This window comes from Mytilus californianus, unplaced genomic scaffold (genome assembly GCF_021869535.1).
Source record: "Mytilus californianus isolate M0D057914Y unplaced genomic scaffold, xbMytCali1.0.p SCAF_15, whole genome shotgun sequence".
NCBI classification, from domain to species: Eukaryota; Metazoa; Mollusca; class Bivalvia; order Mytilida; family Mytilidae; genus Mytilus; species Mytilus californianus.
In genome coordinates, this window is record NW_026262637.1 from 727355 (window position 1) to 751221 (window position 23867).

The 23867-nt window shown below is 34.0% G+C and overlaps 2 protein-coding genes across 3 annotated transcripts in view; one reads left to right on the forward strand and one right to left on the reverse strand.

Annotated features, from left to right (window-relative positions):
• The window catches only part of LOC127725166 (diacylglycerol lipase-alpha-like), a 30542-nt gene extending 27472 nt beyond the window's left edge, over positions 1 to 3070 (reverse strand). The window contains exon 1 of the mRNA XM_052231996.1: positions 2854 to 3070. Within this exon, the coding sequence (XP_052087956.1) occupies positions 2854 to 2948 (95 nt within the window). The 5' untranslated portion in view covers positions 2949 to 3070. The remainder of the gene's footprint in view (positions 1 to 2853) is intronic.
• A 41-nt stretch (positions 3071 to 3111) lies between these two features.
• Positions 3112 to 23867, forward strand: part of LOC127725165 (exostosin-2-like) — a 31860-nt gene continuing 11104 nt past the window's right edge. Inside the window, exons 1-4 of one of the 2 annotated variants that reach the window (XM_052231994.1) lie at positions 3112 to 3202; positions 10420 to 10962; positions 11739 to 11945; positions 22724 to 22916. In XM_052231994.1, the coding sequence (XP_052087954.1) occupies positions 10475 to 10962; positions 11739 to 11945; positions 22724 to 22916 (888 nt within the window). In that variant the 5' untranslated portion in view covers positions 3112 to 3202; positions 10420 to 10474. The other variant, XM_052231995.1, reaches the window with a different exon arrangement.

Genomic DNA, 23867 nt, shown 5'->3' on the forward strand with positions numbered 1-23867 from the left:
TGTCCAACAGTGAGACTGATTTTGTTGACTGCATGCAGATCATTCTTTAACAGGTTACAGGATAAACGATGAACATTTATTTCATTTTTTTTTTTTAATCAAATATATATATATATATATAAGTTACATATATTATACTATTATATCGCATGTGCTATTTATATCCATCAGTTTATATTGTGCTAACATGCCTACCTGCAATCTTGGAATGTAAATGGTTAATAATAGATGGCATATTAATGTAAGTGCATCCCAATATGTTGAAACTTTCACAATTTCATGCATTGTTTATTATTCATTGTGAAACTTTTGAAATTCTGATGTACATGTATATATGTTTTAATAATTGTTTTAAATCAAATTTGAGAGTTTGAATCAATTCAGTGCTGAATGGACATTAATAAAGTGGTTTCAAAACAAATGCAAATAGCATGGAAATTAAATGCCATTGGCACCTTTTTGAGCAAGAAGATTAATAAAAAACTTTTTTGGAATCCTATTTAGCATTGTAATATATAGGAAAAATGGTTTCCTGTTTACTGATATATTGTTACATACATTCAGAGTTTTCAGATGGGACTCTTCCCCAAATTATTTGCTAAATGTATAAGAATTCAATTTCAAATATGATTTAATTATTTATATCTACAATTTCTAAATGATAAGACATTTTTTGTGTGTCCAAGTCTCAGGTAGAAAACGATAAAAGTGAACTGAAGCACACATCAAGTGTAGGACAAAAGTAATCTAACCAATAGTGGCAGAATAGATATATTGGTATTTTGAATCATTGGTTCAAGATATTTATTTATATTCTAAAGTTTAGAATTTGCATCTTTGCAAATCATTTATAACCTTCTTTGACACACTTTAACATTTCATATAACCGGTTTGGAATTATTATGTCAAATTGTCTGAGGGCTGATGTTCAGTCCAATTAGAAAAGCTGTGCATTTCCAAATCTCCCTTTAAGGTTATTAGTGCATCTGTCACTTGCCAACTCTATAAGGGTAATAATGAAGTCTTTGAATGTTCCATTTCTTTATATTTAGATTTCATGATAAAAGTTGTACTTGATGAATAAATTATATATTGTTTTCACTGTTTCACTGGTTTCATTCACCTAAATATTTAAATAGCACTTTTACATTTGGCATCCATCGTCCCCGTTTAAATCAGTTCACAAACTAGAACAAGCTGTGGTCTGCATCCCTGAATCTCAACCAGAATTGCTCCTGCTACACAATTATATGCATGTCATGAATGAACAAAAATGATGTTCTTTTTTAGAAATGTTACACTATATAAATGATTTGTCCAAATTCATTGAAATATGAACCAGAGTGTCATTTAAATATATGTTTATGTATTATTTAAAGTGTCAATAATATATAATCAGGGATAAATGATGATGTCTATATTAGAACATATTTAAAACAATGAAGTGAAAAATATAACCTTCTGAAGGTACAATGTATGTTATAAATGTACAATTAAGTTTACAATAGATTATTTCTTATTGATCTTCTGTGAAACAGGTGTTGTTATCACAAAAAAACTTAACTCTTTATATTTCACACCAATCTGTGGTATTGATTTCTATCATGACTTATCTTAAATCCATTTAAGTTATAATACATGAACATCTCAAGCTAGAGTAAATCCTTATATCAAATATTTATGTGACATGATACATGTTGTATGCTGTATTAGTATGTGATTAAAAAAATGAAAAAAATCTGCAATTTGATGTAAAATGAACCAATGAACTGATTCCTCTATCATTGTCTATGGAATAAAAGGAATAAAACAATAAATCGAAAATTGATATATGGCAGTCTTCAAGCGGCCAACCAGGATGATTTTAACGAAATGTTGAGCTTATACATGTAGATCATAAACTTGTTTCAAACTTACTTAAAAAATCAAATAGAAAATAAATTTACATATAGTGAACATGGGTCTACTGTCTGCATGTCTGCAAATCTATGAAACAAAATCCCAAGACATCTATTGCACTTATATATAGTAATTTACAGGACTGAAAATCATTACTGCAGACTGTAATGATGTATTCACAAGTGTATCATGTAAACATGTCTAAATGTATATTTTATTTCCTTTTATGTGTTGTTATTTTAGATTGGGGTCTCCTTTGATACACATCCAATATCTGTATATACATTTCTACATTCAATATATACCAGATTTTTGTTTCAGGTGAATACAATCCACATTCAGCATACAATGCATGGTACATGTTACATCATGCATGTCAGGTATGTAAGTATATATACATGCACAGGAATTGGAAATTCTAACAATAAAAAAGGTATAGGGCCTGGGCATCTCAAAGATCGTCGGGAAGCTATAAAAAAAAATATGTGATACATGTATTTCAAAGACTGTTTTTTTTTTCTAGACAGTTTGGGGGACTGTGTGTAATGTTTACAGGTAACCAATACAAGTATGAAAATACAAATTTGTCACCCATGGAACAGAGCAAATAAGACAGACATATGCATCCCAAATTACAGGTTCAATCAGCAATGCAATAACCTGGGAATAACTACATGAACTATATACAATTATATATGTCCTATGGTATAACCTACCATTAACACAATGCATCATAAGTTAATAACCACAGAACAATTTAATTAAGGTGATTAGTTATAGCTACCATCTGTTGTTTATACTCTCAATACACAACAGTTGGAATGGAAGCTTAATTCTACTGATTCACTTATTATACAAATGCTTAAGTTGTTTTGCACTACATCGAATCCATTTGAAGAATTTTAGTATTTTCCAATATTTTGATAATCTGAGTAACTTTGTCAATAATCTTACCATGCAATGTGCATAAACAACAGCACTACAGCTGGGACTACTAAATCATCTGATCCAAACGACCACCTCCTCTGAAATAATACTATCCCTGGCATTGCAAATTTCTTCTGACCACAACATGTGTGCTAATGTTTATTTTTATGTGATATTTCTATGTAATTAATATAGTTTCCTAAAAATCCTCTGCTAGAAATATGACAGACGATGCTTCTGCAGGTGCCCGTTTTAGTTTTGTAACAACGATTTTCATTGGAAGAAATCATCAACCGGAAGTGGAGTTTGTAAACATTGATCTCAGGAATGAATGTCTGTAAAAAAATGTTTTTACGTTTGAGATAATTATGTTCAGGTAAAACTTTCTGAATTGAACTGACTGCTTCATATATGGGGATGAAGTGATGTCATAAGCAGTTCGTCGGCAAGAATAAAGAATTGTATTGCCAATTAAAGGGTCCACATGGGACAAACATGTCACTTGTCAGTATAAATAGGAACATTATTATACTGTTCCCAGGTATAAATAACCATTAATTTGGGGATTATCTGTTAGTATATGCATGGAAGTATTATATTGACAGGAACAACAATGCCGCTTCTAAGGTTTCATCTGTGTTGCCGCCTATCCTCTGAAAATTCGTTATGTCTTTTTAGATCTTGATAAATAGAGACATATATACTATACATGTACATGTATAAGGCCCATTGGTGGCCTTCGGCTGTTGTCTGCTCTTTGGTCGGGTTGTTGTCTCTTTGACATTCCCCATTTCCATTCTCAATTTTATAATAAATATAATGTTAAATTTAAAATTCTCTGTTCATTCTGAGTAACCCAGTGGTTCTTTCTGAGTACTTTGGCTTCCTTCACCGCAATAACAGACATCCCTGTGTCCTAATACTCCCATAGTGTTAGGTTGGGGATTGTCCCTGGTGGTGGGTTGTGTATAAGTTGGTGACACATATCCATTAATGCTTACATGTATATGGCATGTATGGAGTGAACATGGATTTCACAGTACCATTGCAGCTCTTTATGGGTGCTTCAAATAATGGGGGAATTCATGTACCTACATAATCATTATTCAATATATCATGTATATAAATTTACAAACAAACAAAAATCCCCTAAGATAACAAGTTAATAAACCATGACATCTAATCAATCTTGCATGTATATATTATTACACCTAATCACTATAAGTCTGTCATTGCTGGACATCACAGATCTACAACTATATAAAAAAATGATTAGCGGATGTGGTTTGATTGCCAATGAGATGTACAACTCTCCATGATAAGTCATTACTGGACATCACAGATCTACAACTATTTAAAAAATAATTAGTGGATGTGCCATTGAGATGTACAACTCTCCATGAGAAACCAAATGAAGTACAATTTAGCTACTATATATCACCCTGCAGCCTTCAACAATGAACAAAATCCATATTGCATAGCAAGCTAAAAACTAACGGCCTGCTTTATAAACAATTTAACAATAATGAGAAAAAAAACAAATATGATATACAGCAACAAACTACAACTACTGAATTACAGGATCCTGACTTTGGGCAGGCACATTCAGAATGAGGCAAGGTTAAAAATGATTGCAGGCTGGGGCCTGGGACAGTGGTGTAAGAACAAACTATACATTGAACTGTCAAATGATGACTCAATCCTGAACAACTCTAACCCTTATGCTTGTGTAAGTAATAGAATGAAATTTGGCACAAACTGTGTATTGATATCAAAGTTCATTCTCTCACTTTTTTAGCTCACCGGGGCCCGAAGGGCCCATGTGAGCTTATGCCATCACTTGGCGTCCGTCTTCTGTCGTCGTCGTCGTAAACTATTTAAAAAATCTTCTCCTCTGAAACAACTGGGCCAAATACCTTCAACCTTTAACTAAATGTTCCTTAGGGTATCTAGTTTATAAATTGTATCCGAAGTTTTGATCCATCGACAAACATGGCCACCATGGCTAAAAATAGAACATAGTGGTCAAATGCAGTTTTTGGCTTATATCTCAAAAACTAAAGCTTTTAGAGCAAATGTGACATGGGGTAAAATTGTTCAATTGGTCAAGAACTATCAGCTCTGAAATTTTCAGACGAATCGAACAACCCGTTGTTGGATTGCTGCCACCGAATTGGTAGTTTTAACAAATTTTTGCAGTTTTTATACGACCGCAAAAAAATTTTTGTGGTCGTATATTGGTATGACGTTGGCATCGTCGTCGTCGTCGTCGTCCGGCATCGTCGTCGTCCGGCATCGTCGTCGTCCTGCGTCGTCGTCCGAATACACATTGGTTTTCGCACTCTAACTTTAGTTTAAGTGAATGGATCTTTTTGAAATTTTACCATAAGGTTAAATACCACAAAAGGAAGGTTGGGATTGATTTTGGGGGTTATGGTACCAACAGTTAAGGAATTAGGGGCCAAAAAGGGGCCAAAAATAAGCATTTTCTAGTTTCCAGACAATAACTTTGGAACAGTGTATGGATCTCTCTGAAATTATACTACAAGTTTCCATACCACAAAGGGATGGTTAGGATTTGCTTTGGGGGGTTATGGCTCAAACCGTTTAGGAATTAGGGGCAAAAAAGGGGGAAAAACAAGGTTGTCCTGGTTAATGGACAAATACTTTAGTACAAAACATAATTTAAAGCAGTGTAAGGGAGATAAATCAAATACATCATTGAAATTATCTCCCTTACACTGCTTTTAAATTATGTATAAAGTAATGGTTAATGAACAATAAAGATAATTTAAAACAGTGTAAGGGAGGTAATCCAAATACAACGTTTTGGTTACTTCCCTTACACTGCTTTTAAATTATGTTTAAAGAAATGCATATTTATAAAGGAAGACCAGTAAAAATATCTGCAAATGTTGCATCATTTTATTTTACAAAAAAATCTATATGAAAGATTTGACACTATATTTTTAATTCTTTTATAAAATAGATTAAGTTAGCACTATGGTAAAATTAAATGGGTAATTATGGTTGCCAACTCCATTGGAAATTTGAATTGAGATTATGACCATATCTTGAGGGAAAGAATTTTTTGGGGAAAAAATGGGGGGGGGGGGGGGGGGGGGGGGATAAAAAGAAATTGTGGGGGGTCAATTTTTTCTCATTTCAGATTTCAGAAATTAAAAAGAATTATTCTTCAAATATTATTTTTTTTTCAAATTTCAAATATTGAAAAATTTCAAGAAGTAATCTTTAATTGCACAGTATGGCACATTAGATTTGTAAAATCTTTGATCACATTTATTTATTTGTTATGCCGAATCTAACAGTGTATTTAGATTTCTAATTTTGGGTCCAGTTTTCAAAATAGTCTACATTAAGGTCCAAAGGGTCCAAAATTAAACTTTGTTTGATTTTAGCAAAAATTTGATATATGAGGTTCTTTGATATGCTGAATCTAAACATGTATTTAGATTTTTGATTTTTGGCCCAGTTTTCAAGTTGGTCCAAATTGGGGTCCAAAATTAAACTTTGTTTGATTTCAACAAAAATTGAATATATGGGGTTCTTTGATATGCTGAATCTAACCATGTATTTAGATTTTTTATTTGTGGACCCCGTTATCAAATTGGTTCATATTGAGGTCAAAAGGGTCCAAAATTAAACTTTGTTTGATTTCATCTAAAATTGAATTATTGGGGCTCTTTGATATTCCAAATCTAACCGTGTATTTAGATTTTTAATTTTGGGTCCTTTTTTTTAAATTGGTCTACATTAAGGTCCAAAGGGTCCAAAATTAAACTTAGTTTGATTTTAACAAAAATTGAATTCTTGGGGTTCTTTGATATGCTGAATCTAAACATGTGTTTAGATTTTTGATTATGGGCCCAGTTTTCAAGTTGGTCCAAGATAGGGTCCAGTATTTAAACTTTGTTTGATTTCAACAAAAATTGAATATATGGGGTTCTTTGATATGCTGAATCTAAACATGTATTTAGATTTTTGATTATGGGCCCAGTTTTCAAGTTGGTCCAAATTGGGGTCCAAAATTAAACTTTGTTTGATTTCAACAAAAATTGAATATATGAGGTTCTTTGATATGCTGAATCTAACCATGTATTTAGATTTTTTATTTGTAGGCCCCGCTATCAAATTGGTTCATATTGAAGTCAAAAGGGTCCAAAATTAAACTTTGTTTGATTTCATCAAAAATTGAATTATTGGGGTTCTTTGATATGCCAAATCTAACCGTGTTTTTAGATATTTAATTTGGGTCCCGTTTTTTAAATTGGTCTTCATTGAGGTCCAAAGGGTCCAAAATTAAACTTAGTTTGATTTTAAAAAAAATTGAATTCTTGGGGTTCTTTGATATGCTGAATCTAAACATGTGTTTAGATTTTTGATTATGGGCCCAGTTTTCAAGTTGGTCCAAGTTGGGGTCCAAAATTAAACTTTTTTTGATTTCAACAAAAATTGAATATATGGGGTTCTTTGATATGCTGAATCTAACCATGAATTTAGATTTTTTATTTGTGGGCCCCGCTATCAAATTGGTTCATATTGAGGTCAAAAGGGTCCAAAATTAAACTTTGTTTGATTTCATCAAAAATTGAATTATTGGGGTTCTTTGATATTCCAAATCTAACCGTGTATTTAGATTTTTAATTTTAAGTCCTGTTTTTTAAATTGGTCTACATTAAGGTCCAAAGGGTCCAAAATTAAACTTAGTTTGATTTTAGCAAAAATTGATTTCTTGGGGTTCTTTGATATGCTGAATCTAAACATATGTTTAGATTTTTTATTATGGGCCCAGTTTTCAAGTTTGTCCAAGTTGGGGTCAAAAATTAAACTTTGTTTGATTTTAACAAAAATTGAATATATGGGGTTCTTTGATATGCTGAATCTAACCATGTATTTTGATTTTGGACATTGGACCATAATAGGTAAATTAAAAAAATTCAAGTTCTTAGACCACATTCTTTCTGTGTCAGAAACCTATGCTGTGTCAAATATTTAATAACAATCCAAATTCAGAGCTGTATCAAGCTTGAATGTTGTGTCCATACTTGCCCCAACTGTTCAGGGTTCGACCTCTGCGGTCGTATCAAGCTGCGCCCCAGCGAAGCATTTTATTTGTTATTATTTTGAATATTATTATAGATATATATAAACTGTAAGCAGCAATAATGTTCAGCAAAGTAAGATCTACAAAAAAGTTAATATGACCATAATTGTCAATTGACCCCTTAAGGAGTTATTGCCCTTTAAAGACAATTTTATACAATTTGTTCACCAAGTTTGCTAACATTTAAAAATCTTCTCCTCTGAAACTACTGGGCCAATTACCTTCAAACTTTAACTTAATGTTCCTTAGGGTATCTTGTTTATAAATTGTATCCGAAGTTTGTATCCATCGACAAACATGGCCGCCATGGCTAAAAATCGAACATAAGGGTCAAATGCAGTTTTTGGCTTATATCTCAAAAACTAAATCTTTTAGAGCAAATGTGACATGGGGTAAAATTGTTTAATTGGTCAGGATCTATCGGCCCTGAAATTATCAGACGAATTGAACAACCCATTGTTGGGTTGCTGCCACCAAATTGGTAGTTATAACAAAATTTTGCAGTTTTTTTGTTATTATTTTGAATATTATTATGGATATATATAAACTGTAAGCAGCAATAATGTTCAGCAAAGTAAGATCTACTAAAAAGTTAATATGACCAAAATTGTCAATTGACCCCTTAAGGAGTTATTGCCCATTAAAGACAATTTTACACAATTTGTACATCAAGTTTGCTAACATTTAAAAATCTTCTCCTCTGAAATACAGGTGAGCGATTCAGGCTCTTGAGAACCTCTTGTTAAAATACTATTATTTCAATTCCTTCCAAATAAAGAGTACTGATACAGTACTACTAGTATGATTGACAGCTGTCATGATTTAAAAACAATTACTTTCAAGGGTGGAAGTATTAGTTAGAAACACTAACACAGTTAATAGATCTTGTATTACATAGTTAATTAAACAGCCAAATACACCAACTTTTATCAACAATTCATGACCTCAATACTATACTTATAAAAATAATTTGATCTACACTGCATACTTTTATTATGTAAATTATGTGCCAATGATTAATTATTAAGGATTAATGAGGTGTATTTTTTTTTCAATGAAAAAAAAAAATAAAAATAAATTTGAACAAGAAAATGCAAGCAAGGTCTAATCATCTGAAATTAGTCAATGATTTAAGTGAGAATTATCAATAATTTTCTTGACACAATAAAAAAAATTACATAGCACAAACCTGAGAATTTTCTGCAAATAAAATTATTTTTTTATTCCCAATTATAATGCTATTTAATAACAGTATACTTTTGTAAGGTATTTGTACATGTAAATTTGATTCAGGAAATGTATTTTTATGCCGTAGTGGAGGGGACATTAAGTTTTACCCTTGTCCGTCTGTACGTCCGTATGTCCCAAAATTGTAATTTTAGTTTGCCTCAACAAAATGTTATGAAACTTATACACAATGCTTATTACCACAAAACACAGATCAAGTTTGAATTTTGGTGGCATCACTTGTACCATTCTAGAGTTATACCCCTTTACAAATGGAAAAATTGCTAAATTTTTCGTTTCCGTTCCCTTACTTTAGTTTGCCTCAACCAAATGTTATGAAACATATACACAATGCTTTTTACCACAAAATACAGATCAAGTTTGAATTTTGGTGGCATCACTTTTACCGTTCTAGAGTTAAGCCCTTTACAAACGGAAAAATTGATGAATTTTTCATTTCCTTTCTCTAACTTTAGGTTGCCTCAACCAAATGTTATGAAACATATACACAATATTTATTACCACAAAACTCAGATCAAGTACAAATTTGGGTAGCATCACTTTACCCTTCTTGAGTTATGTCCCTTTATAACGTTATATGCAAGCGGGGGCATCATCTGTGTCCTATGGACACATTCCCCATGTATTTCCCAATGAAGAAGTTTGAATAAAAATTACTTACTGAACACATAAATATGTTGGGTCAAACTCACTTATAAATCCAATGTTTTGATGGCTGTCTTGAAATATTTTACAGGAGTTGCTATACATAAACATGTATTGAAAATGGGATCAGAAAAAATTCCGATAGTTAAATAATAGGCTGAATCACTACTCAGAAGATGCTTTAAATAACTTTCTGTTTTTATATATGAAGAATTATGATTAATCAGAGACTAAGAATGTTTCACTAAATGACAACAAAATTGGAATACAATAAACATGATAGAAACGTTATTCATAAAACAATCTAAAACTTAGAGAGGTTTTTATTTAATAATCTTACTCTGAGTAATGTTTTTCAACATTTAGTTTCCGGTAATATCCTTTATAAGTTCAGTCTTTAATGGCCAAATGGAGAGGTGGAATTCATTGATTTACCCAGAATGATTAACAAGATTTTTATCCATAGTATTTTATTATTTTAAGCAGCTGCACCTCTACACTGTGGAATAAATGAATATACATTTGTTTTTTCTACCTTAATCATTAAACTTAATTGTTGAAAATATGTTTTTCAGTCAAAAAAATAATTGGTGATAAGCTGAAATGGAATGGATAATAAGTCATTAACCAATGGAAATCAGGATGAAGTTCAAGCCCCTCCTACTTATGATTTTGATTGGAGCTTTGGTAGTTGCGGTAATAGGTTTCAGTTTTTGGTCATACTCATTCAGTGAAGATATTAGTGATCCAAAGCATTTGTTTCTTAGATCTGAAAACAGTAAAAAATTAGAACTAACAACGTCAAGCCCGGGTGCTTCCCCTCGAGACACCCGATGTACCTACCATACATGCTTTGATGTATACCACTGTGGATACAATGACAAGACAAGAATTAGTGTGTATATTTATCCTGTCAATCAGTATGTGGACCAGGCAGGTAATGCCGTCACTTTGCCAGTATCCAAGGAGTTTTATGAAATGCTAGAAGCCATCGCTGACAGTCCTTATTATACAAATGATCCAGATATGGCCTGCTTGTTAGTTCCTTCTGTTGACCTTTTGAACCAGAATAGCATCAGATTGCGAGAAGTTGGACAAATACTAGCTTCATTGCCATGGTATGTATATGGTGGGTGGGTTGGAGGCTTGTGTTTACTGTCAGTAGATGTTCTTAACCATATTAACATTTCAATACATTTTGTACTGTCATGACTATTTAGTTGCACACTTATACATTTTGTACTGTCATGACTGTTTAGTTGCACAGTTATACATTTTGTACTGTCATGACTGTTTAGTTGCACATTTATGCATTTTGTACTGTCATGACTGTTTAGTTTCACACTTATACATTTTGTACTGTCATGACTGTTTAGTTGCACACTTTTAAAAATTTACAGATAATCAGATTTTACATATATGAAGTGTATTTTTCCATTGGTGGTTGGAATTTCCATGATAATCATCTGTTAAACTTGTTATAATGATAATTGATTACAAAACACATGTCATCTAATGTTTTCTCTGTTGACAGGTTCAATAAAGGTGACAATAATTTCTGTGTAATATGTTGTTATGGTTACTAGTGTATAAAAAAAGAAAGAAGATACAATGGGATAATCAAAAGCGAACAAAAGTTGAAAAAGGGCTAACAAAACCAACCCAAATGAAAAAAGACAAACAAATAATACACAGAAAACTTAAGATTAAGTGACAAGAGCCTAACCAAAACCTATCAACTGGGAGATATACACTCAATAAAAATGGAAAGTGAGAAAATTGAAGTCATCTCATTTTCAAAGCAAGATATATCTTTGTGTTAACAATTTATTTGAATCACCTGCTGCTACCTTGTTGTCATGGTAAATTATTGTTTGATATTGTCTACTTTAAGGTGGAATAATGGTAATAATCATCTCCTGTTCAACATGTTACCTGGTGGTTCCCCAGATTACAGTACTGTGCTGGAGGTGGATACAGGAAAAGCTGTCATTGCTGGAGGGGGATTTTCTACCTGGTCTTACCGTAGAACATTTGATGTCTCTATACCTATATTTAATCCTCTCATCCAACCTGATAAAATGCCTCAAAAATCATATCTGTAAGTCATTTTCAAACCAATTTACACTACATTGTTTATCTCGATACATAAATTGACAAATTGTGTTTTTGTCTCATATTGAGACAGTATTATCAATACATCTTGTTGCATCATCTTATTATATTAAGGTTAGATTCAGAATATGTACTTATGATAACTTTGTTTTACAGTTGTTTTAGTACCTGTGCATCATGAATGCATGCAAACAATATGAGAATCCTCAGGCACAGGACTTGTTTTTGAACCCCAATCATGTTAGGCAATGCTTGTATTGTCAACAGATGGGGGTTTAAATGGAAGTATTTCTGAGAATTGTATATATTAAAGTCTTAAATAAGCCATTGATATTTGCAATTGGTATGCTACTACATTAATGTCCGTGCATTTGAGTTTCTAACCAAAGATGAGGGACGGTAGATACTTTTTTGGGACGTCCAGAATAGGCCTTTGAGTTTGCATTTATTGGGACTTGGGAATTATTCATTTATTTTTTGGAAACGGAAAAAATGGTTTATTTTGGGGGGAAATTTAGGATTCAGTGTTGTTTTTTTTTTACTGAAATTAGCAATGACATCCCCTCCTACTTTCTCAAAGAGAAATCTCATGCATGGTTATTCCTATTTATCATGCATCAGGGGTTGTAGATATTTTATATTGTTGAAAATCAATTTTTTATGCCCCCGATGCAGCGGATGGGGCATTAAGTGTTACCCTTGTCCGTCTGTACGTCAGTCAGTACGTATGTCCCAAAATTAGTTTCCATTCTCTAACTTTAGTTTGCCTCAAACAAATGTTATGAAACTTATACACAATGCTTATTACCACAAAATACAGATCAAGTTTGAATTTGGTGGCGTCACTTTTACCGTTCTAAAGTTATATATATGCTCCTTTACAAATGGAAAAATTGCTGAATTTGTGTTTCCGTTCTCTAACTTAAGTTTGCCTCAACCAAATGTTATGAAACTTATACGCAATGATTATTACCACAAAACTCAGATCAAGTTCGAATTTGGGTAGTGTCACTTTTATCGTTCTTGAGTTATGTTCCTTTATAACGTTATATTCAGGTGGGGGCATCATCTGTGTCCCATGGACACATTCTCCATTTATTTAAAACAGATTTTGTGTATTTCAAAAGATACACTGACAGAAACCCATTGATATTTGAGACATCGAATTCATATTCAATTAGTTTTACGTAATTACATTGTTTAATGTAAGTTTTCAGATAATTTTTCAGAAATCAATGATATTAACTCGCATATTTATGCTGTTTTATAAATGTCCATTAAATTTTTGTTTTAATTGGCTGCAGCCAAGACATATCTCTTTGTGATCAATGTGTGCTGCAGCAAGGACATATCTCTTTGTGATCGATCTGTGCTGCAGCAAGGATCTATCTCTTTGTGATCAATCTGTGCTGCAGCCAAGACCTATCTCTTTGTGATCAATTTTTGCTGCAGCCAAGACCTATCTCTTTGTGATCAATCTGTGCTGCAGCCAAGACATATCTCTTTGTGATCAATCTGTGCTGCAGGCAAGACCTATCTCTTTGTGATCATTCTGTGCTGCAGCCAGGACATATCTCTTTGTGAACAATTGTGATGCAGCCAGGACCTATCTCTTTGTGATCAATCTGTGCTGCATCCAGAACATGTCTCTTTGTGATCAATCTGTGCTGCAGCAAGGACATATCTCTTTGTGATCAATCTGTGCTGCAGCCAGGACATATCTCTTTGTGATCAATCTGTGCTGCAGCCAAGACCTATCTCTTTGTGATCAATCTGTGCTGCAGCCAAGACCTATCTCTTTGTGATCAATCTGTGCTGCAGCCAAGACATATCTCTTTGTGATCAATCTGTGCTGCAGCCAAGACCTATCTCTTTGTGATCATTCTGTGCTGCAGCCAGGACATATCTCTTTGTGAACAATTGTGCTGCAGCCAGGACCTATCTCTTTGTGATCAATCTGTGCTGCATCCAGAACATATCTCTTTGTGATCAATCTGTGCTGCAGCTAGGACATATCTCTTTGTGAACAATTGTGCTGCATCCAGAACATATATCTTTGTGATCAATCTGTGCTGCAGCCAGGACATATCTCTTTGTGATCAATCTGTGCTGCAGCCAGGAAATATATCTTTGTGATCAATCTGTGTGGCAGCCAGGACATATCTCTTTGTGATCAATATCAAAATTAGTGCAGCAACTATTTTTTTTTTGAGATACATGTATAAAGTATCATTAATGTACTTTTATTTGTGAAGTAATAATTTTCATGGAATTCCTGTTTATTCAATACAACCAGTGTTAGTGGCCAATGATATGACTTTTATGCACATTGTGACACATGATACAATCAGTGTTAGTGGCCAATGATATGACTTTTTGTCACATTGTGACACATGATACAACCAGTGTTAGTGCCTAATGATATGACTTTTATGCACATTGTGACACATGATACAATCAGTGTTAGTGGCCAATGATATGACTTTTTGTCACATTGTGACACATGATACAACCAGTGTAAGTGCCCAATGATATGACTTTTTGTCACATTGTGACACATGATACAACCAGTGTTAGTGCCCAATGATATGACTTTTTTGTCACATTGTGACACATGATACAACCAGTGTTAGAGGCCAATGATATGACTTTTTTGTCACATTGTGACACATGTTACAACCAGTGTTAGTGCCCAATGATATGACTTTTATGCACATTGTGACACATGATACAATCAGTGTTAGTGGCCAATGATATGACTTTTTGTCACATTGTGACACATGATACAACCAGTGTTAGTGCCTAATGATATGACTTTTTGTCACATTGTGACACATGATACAATCAGTGTTAGTGGCCAATGATATGACTTTTTGTCACATTGTGACACATGATACAACCAGTGTTAGTGCCTAATGATATGACTTTTTGTCACATTGTGACACATGATACAATCAGTGTTAGTGGCCAATGATATGACTTTTTGTCACATTGTGACACATGATACAACCAGTGTTAGTGCCTAATGATATGACTTTTTGTCACATTGTGACACATGATACAATCAGTGTTAGTGGCCAATGATATGACTTTTTGTCACATTGTGACACATGATACAATCAGTGTTAGTGGCCAATGATATGACTTTTTGTCACATTGTGACACATGATACAACCAGTGTTAGTGCCTAATGATATGACTTTTTGTCACATTGTGACACATGATACAATCAGTGTTAGTGCCCAATGATATGACTTTTTTGTCACATTGTGACACATGTTACAACCAGTGTTAGTGCCCAATGATATGACTTTTTTGTCACATTGTGACACATGTTACAACCAGTGTTAGTGCCCAATGATATGACTTTTTGGTCACATTGTGACACATGATACAACCAGTGTTAGTGCCCAATGATATGACTTTTTTGTCACATTGTGACACATGATACAACCAGTGTTAGTGGCCAATGATATGATTTTTTTGTCACATTGTGACACATGATACAACAAGTGTAAGTGCCCAATGATATGACTTCTTTTTCACATTGTGACACAAGTTACAACCAGTGTTAGTGCCCAATGATATGACTTTTTTGTCACATTGTGACACATGATACAACCAGTGTTAGAGGCCAATGATATGACTTTTTTGTCACATTGTGACACATGTTACAACCAGTGTTAGGGCCCAATGATATGACTTTTTTGTCACATTGTGACACATGTTACAACCAGTGTTAGTGGCCAATGATATGACTTTTTGTCACATTGTGACACATGATACAACCAGTGTTAGTGGCCAATGATATGACTTTTTTGACACATTGTGACACATGATACAACCAGTGTAAGTGCCCAATGATATGACTTTTTGTCACATTGTGACACATGATACAACCAGTGTTAGTGGCCAATGATATGACTTTTTTGTCACATTGTGACACATGATACAACCAGTGTTAGTGGCCAATGATATGACTTTTTTGTCACATTGTGACACATGATGCAACCAGTGTTAGTGCCCAATGATATGACTTTTTTGTCACATTGTGACACATGATACAACCAGTGTTAGTGCCTCATGATATGACTTTTTTGTCACATTGTGACACATGTTACAACCAGTGTTAGTGCCTAAGGATATGACTTTTTTGTCATATTGTGACACCTGATACAACCAGTGTTAGTAGCCAATGATATGACTTTTTTGTCACATTGTGACACATGTTACAACCAGTGTTAGTGGCCAATGATATGACTTTTTTGTCACATTGTGACACATGTTACAACCAGTGTTAGTGCCTAAGGATATGACTTTTTTGTCATATTGTGACACATGTTACAACCAGTGTTAGTCTAGGATTTAATAATGTCCCCCTAACCCTAACCCTAAATACTGTCCATGGACAATATTTACTTATTAAAATGTGTCCAGGACTCAATTTCCCATGAAAATATGTCCTCAGGTATGAAAAAGTGTCCATGAACATGGACATTATTTAATACTATAATTCTGTCCAGGTGGACATTTTTTCACAGGACATTATGTCTGCCAGGTCTTTTTTGATATGATTAAAGTATTAAATGATATTAAATGATATCCAATGCCTTGTTATTACTGGACATATTTTAACCTATAATTGCTAACTTTTAATACATTGTTACTTTGACAGAGAGTTATCTCATTGGCACTCGTATCATCCTTATCTTCTTATTTATATTTTTTAATATATATACATGTATAATGATTTAAATTCCAATTAGTAACAGATGCAGTTCAGTATTATTTTCCTTTGAGGACACAATTTAGTAACAATTACTATGAAAAATTGTCCTGTGGGTGGACCATATTTCATAACTTTTGCTTTAAAATTCTGTCCACTTAGGGGACAATATTTCATTGCAATGGACATTATTTAATACCAAAATTCTATATTTTCTTCTGCCTTCTTCTCATAATATATATAGTAAAGTTCTTCACATTTGATTTTATACTTTACACACTTCCTTCTTATTGTTCTTCTTTCATTGTCATTAGCATTAGCTGGGCATTTCTTAGAACTTAAATTTCTCTATATTCATTTCCATCCATTATTTGTTTGTTTATATTCATCAATTTCTAATCAATCTTTCTGATTTTATTAAAATTCAAGTATAGTAAAACTTTTTAATGACCTTTGTATTACTTCCCTTGGAGGACACAATTTAATTAACAACTACTATGAAAACTTGTCCTGTGGGTGGACACTATTTCATAACTTTTGCAGTAAAATTCTGTCCACTTAAGGGACAATATTTCATGCCAATGGACATTATTTAATACCAAAATTCTATGAAAAATTGTCCAGGTGGACACTTTTGCTCAGGACACTATTATGTCCTACATTTGTGCCCAATGATATAACTTTTTTGTCACATTGTGACACATGAAACAACCAGTGTTAGTGCCCTATGATATGACTTTTTGTCACATTGTGACACATGTTACAACCAGTGTTAGTGCCCAATGATTTGACTTTTTTGACACATTGTGACACATGTTACAACCGTGTAAGTGCCCAATGATATGACACTTTGTCACATTGTGACACATGTTACATCCAGTGTTAGTGCCCACTTATATGACTTTTTGTCTCATTGTGACACATGATACAACCAGTGTTAGTGCCCAATGATATGACTTCTTTATTTACATTGTGACACATGTTACAACCAGTGTTAGTGGCCAATGATATGACTTTTTGTCACATTGTGACACATGTAGCAGCCAGTGTAAGTGTCCAATGATATCACTTTTTGTCACATTGTGACACATGTTACAGCCAGTGTAAGTGTCCAATGATATGATGTGACTTTTTGTCACATTGTGACACATGATACAACCAGTGTTAGTGCCCAATGATTTGACTTTTTTGACACATTGTGACACATGTTACAACCGTGTAAGTGCCCAATGATATGACTTTTTGTCACATTGTGACACATGTAGCAGCCAGTGTAAGTGTCCAATGATATCACTTTTTGTCACATTGTGACACATGTTACAGCCAGTGTAAGTGTCCAATGATATGATGTGACTTTTTGTCACATTGTGACACATGATACAACCAGTGTTAGTGCCCAATGATATGACTTTTTGTCACATTGTGACACATGTTACAACCAGTGTTAGTGCCCACTTATATGAATTTTTGTCACATTGTGACACATGATACAACCAGTGTTAGTGCCCAATGATATGACTTCTTTTTTACATTGTGACACATGTTACAACCAGTGTTAGTGGCCAATGATATGACTTTTTGTCACATTGTGACATGTTACAACCAGTGTTAGTGCCCAATGATTTGACTTTTTTGACACATTGTGACACATGTTACAACCGTGTAAGTGCCCAATGATATGACACTTTGTCACATTGTGACACATGTTACATCCAGTGTTAGTGTCCACTTGTATGACTTTTTGTCACATTGTGACACATGATACAACCAGTGTTAGTGCCCAATGATATGACTTCTTTTTTTACATTGTGACACATGTAACAACCAGTGTTAGTTGCCAATGATATGACTTTTTGTCACATTGTGACACAGGTAACAGCCAGTGTAACTATCCAATGATATGACTTTTTGTCACATTGTGACACATGTTACAGCCAGTGTAAGTGTCCAATGATATGATATGACTTTTTGTCACATTGTGACACATGTTACAACCAGTGTTAGTGCCCACTTATATGAATTTTTGTCACATTGTGACACATGATACAACCAGTGTTAGTGCCCAATGATTTGACTTTTTTGACACATTGTGACACATGTTACAACAGTGTAAGTGCCCAATGATATGACACTTTGTCACATTGTGACACATGTTACATCCAGTGTTAGTGCCCACTTGTATGACTTTTTGTCACATTGTGACACATGATACAACCAGTGTGAGTGCCCAATGATATGACTTCTTTTTTTACATTGTGACACATGTTACAACCAGTGTTAGTGGCCAATGATATGACTTTTTGTCACATTGTGACACATGTAACAGCCAGTGTAAGTATCCAATGATATGACTTTTTGTCACATTGTGACACATTTTACAGCCTGTGTAAGTGTCCAATGATATGATATGACTTTTTGTCACATTGTGACACATGATACAACCAGTGTTAGTGCCCAATGATATGACTTTTTGTCACATTGTGACACATGATACAACCAGTGTTAGTGCCCAATGATATGACTTTTTGTCACATTGTGACACATGTTACAACCAGTGTTAGTGTCCACTTATATGTCTTTTTGTCACATTGTGACACATGATACAACCAGTGTTAGTGCCCAATGATATGACTTCTTTTTTACATTGTGACACATGTTACAACCAGTGTTAGTGTCCAATGATATGACTTTTTGTCACATTGTGACACATGTTACAGCCAGTGTAAGTGTCCAATGATATGACATTGCTTTTTGTCACATTGTGACACATGATACAACCAGTGTTAGTGCCCAATGATATGACTTTTTGTCACATTGTGACACATGATACAACCAGTGTAAGTGCCCAATGATATGACTTTTTGTCACATTGTGACACATGTTACAACCAGTGTTAGTGCCCACTTATATGACTTTTTGTCACATTGTGACACATGATACAACCAGTGTTAGTGGCCAATTATATGACTTCTGTTTTACATTGTGACACATGTTACAACCAGTGTTAGTGGCCAATGATATGACTTTTTGTCACATTGTGACACATGTTACAGCCAGTGTAAGTGTCCAATGATATGACTTTTTGTCACATTGTGACACATGTTACAGCCAGTGTAAGTGTCCAATGATATGATATGACTTTTTGTCACATTGTGACACATGATACAACCAGTGTTAGTGCCCAATGATATGACTTTTTGTCACGTTGTGACACATGATACAACCAGTGTTAGTGCCCAATGATATGACTTTTTGTCACATTGTGACACATGATACAACTAGTGTTAGTGCCCAATGATTTGACTTTTTAGACACATTGTGACACATGTTACAACCGTGTTAGTGCCCAATGATATGACACTTTTTCACATTGTGACACATGTTACAACCAGTGTTAGTGCCCACTTATATGACTTTTTGTCACATTGTGACACATGATACAACCAGTGTAAGTGGCCAATGATATGACTTCTTTATTACATTGTGACACATGTTACAACCGTGTTAGTGCCCAATGATATGACACTTTGTCACATTGTGACACATGTTACAACCAGCGTTAGTGCCCACTTATATGACTTTTTGTCACATTTTGACACATGTTACAACCAGTGTTAGTGTCCAATGATATGACTTTTTGTCACATTGTGACACATGAAACAACCAGTGTTAGTGCCCAATGATATGACTTCTTTTTTACATTGTGACACATGTTACAACCAGTGTTAGCGCCCAATGATTTGACTTTTTTGACACATTGTGATACATTTTACAACCGTGTTAGTGCCCAATGATATGACACTTTGTCACATTGTGATACATGTTACAACCAGTGTTAGTGCCCACTTATATGACTTTATGTCACATTGTGACACATGATACAACCAGTGTTAGTGCCCAATGATATGACTTCTTTTTCATATTGTGACACATGTTACAACCAGTGTTAGTGCCCAATGATATGACTTTTGTCACATTGTGACACATGTTACAACCGTGTTAGTGCCCAATGATATGACACTTTGTCACATTGTGACACATGTTGCATCCAGTGTAAGTGTGCAATGATATGACTTTTTGTCACATTGTGACACATGATACAACCAGTGTTAGTGCCCAATGATATGACTTTTTGTCACATTGTGACACATGTTACAACCAGTGTTAGTGCCAAATGATTTGACTTTTTTGACACATTGTGACACATGATACAACCAGTGTAAATGCCCAATGATATGACTTTTTTGTCACATTGTGACACATGTTACAACCAGTGTTAGTGCCCAATGATATGACTTCTTTTTTACATTGTGACACATGATACAACCAGTGTTAGTGCCCAATGATATGACTTCTTTTTTACATTGTGACACATGTTACAACCAGTGTTAGTGCCCAATGATATGACTTTTTGTCACATTGTGACACATGTTACAACCGTGTTAGTGCCCAATGATATGACACTTTGTCACATTGTGACACATGTTACAACCAGTGTTAGTGCCCACTTATATGACTTTTTGTCACATTGTGACACATGATACAACCAGTGTTAGTGCCCAATGATATAGAAATAAGAAGATGTGATATGAGTGCCAATGAGACAACACTCCATCCAAGTCACAATGTGTAAAAAGTTAACAATTATAGGTCAAAGTATATGACTTTTTTGTCACGTTGTGACACATGTTACAACCAGTGTTAGTGCCCAATGATATGACTTTTTTTGTCACATTATGACACCTGATACAACCAGTGTTAGTGCCCAATGATATGACTTTTTGTCACATTGTGACACATGATACAACCAGTGTAAGTGGCCAATGATATGACTTTTTGTCACATTGTGACACATGATACAACCAGTGTTAGTGCACAATGATATGACTTTTTTGTCACATTGTGACTCATGATACAACCAGTGTTAGTGCCCAATGATATGACTTCTTTTTTACATTGTGACACATGTTACAACCAGTGTTAGTGCCCAATGATTTGACTTTTTTGACACATTGTGACACATGTTACAACCGTGTTAGTGCCCAATGATACGACACTTTGTCACATTGTGACACATGTTATAACCAGTGTTAGTGCCCACTTATATGACTTTTGTCACATTTTGACACATGTTACAACCAGTGTTAGTGCCCAATGATATGACTTCTTTGTCACATTGTGACACATGATACAACCAGTGTTAGTGCCCAATGATATGACTTTTTTGTCACATTGTGACACATGATACAACCAGTGTTAGTGCCCAATGATATGACTTTTTTGTCACATTGTGACACATGATACAACCAGTGTTATTGCCCAATGATATGACTTTTTTGTCACATTGTGACACATGATGCAACCAGTGTTAGTGGCCAATGATATGACTTTTTTGTCACATTGTGACACATGTTACAACCAGTGTTAGTGCCCAATGATATGACTTTCTTGTCACATTGTGACACATGATACAACCAGTGTTAGTGGCCAATGATATGACTTTTTTGTCACATTGTTACACATGTTTTCAAAAATTGATATTTTGAAAAGTCACTGAAGCGAGACTCAGGTGTAACCACTAATGGTTAGTCAACGATATTTGGTAGGCAGTTGTTTAAGCATGGCACATGTTATAATTTGACTCGGCCTCTCAGTCATTGTCCATTGACTTTGAAACTTTTACATAGCATACCTGTTAAAATTTTTGGTCAGGTCAGTTGATTAAAGGGGAAACGATAATGATAAATCAAAGATATTTGGTATGCAGTTGTGTTAGCCTTGGCACATCTTATTTCCATGGAAAATTGTCAGTTACAGAATTTTAAATTCTTTGTCAAATGAAAATATGTTTTGTTAATATTCATGACATCACAATACAAAACAAAACATGAACAATTCATGATATATGGAATGGCTGATGTTTAATAAATGAATATTAGCAATATAAGTATTATATTTGTTAATAAAGTTATTAGTTAGTTAGAATTTTGCATAGATGCCACTATTAATATCAAATCTATATACAATTAAATTATCAGAGAGAAAAGAACATATTTGCTGATATCCTCTCAGACCAGTCTTCATAAAGAATACAGAGATGTTTTACATGAATTAGAGAAACAGGAACCCAGGTTTTTATTCATCCAGAAGTGTCCTACTGATGAACGAACATGGAATTTCTCTAGACGTTGTAAAGAAAATGTGGCATATGATTATCCTCAGATTCTCCAGGTAAATTGTTCAATATTAGTATGATAAGCAATAAGGCTTGAGATATTTACAACTTTTATTTTTAAGAGTTATGGATAATTTAAAAAAGTTTGAGAATGAGAATTCTTTATGACTCAATATATTTTGATTGAAATCCAATTTTGGCAGGCTAAGAAAAGTACCAAAAAGGACTTTCATCAGATTCCATACCAACACAAATTCCACAGTCTTATATCTATTTATAGCATTATTTACCAGTTAATTATGCATGCTTTGTTTCATGTGATGACAAAAGTTTGTATATATTATCATTGGTTTTATTTTACCATTCCCAGATTTTTGTTAGCGGGCTTTATTTCATGTGATCTTGGCTGTACACCAGAACTTGTATCTGATGGCTGTTCACCAGTTATTGTATCTAAAGACTTTATACCAGTACATGTATCTGATGGCTGTACACCAGTACTTGTATCTGATGGCTGTACACCAGTACTTGTATCTGATGCCTGTACACCAGTTCTTATATCTGATGGCTGTACACCAGTACTTGTATCTGATGGTTGTACACCAGTACTTGTAGCTAATTGCTTTACACCAACACTTGTATCTGATGGCTTTACCTGTTCAGAAGTTCTGTATTCTGTTCAATTCATTCTTTTTTTCAGGCTAAGAGGAGCCAGGATTGGCCAGCCAATTTTAATGTTTAATTTGTTTTTCTTTTCTAGGTTTCTACATTCTGTTCGGTTCTGAGAGGAGCCAGGATTGGCCAGCCAAATTTATTGTTTACAGCTGTTATCATAATGCTAGCAAGTTAAAGGTTTGGTTGGCTTGCTTGCTTTGTTTATATTAATGTTTGCTCAAGCATTGTAATTAAGATTAATATCTAAAAACAATATATAAAGGCAGAGTTAAACTTGTATACTTTATACTTAAATTTGATTGCACACTATGAAATAATCAAATTTACCTATA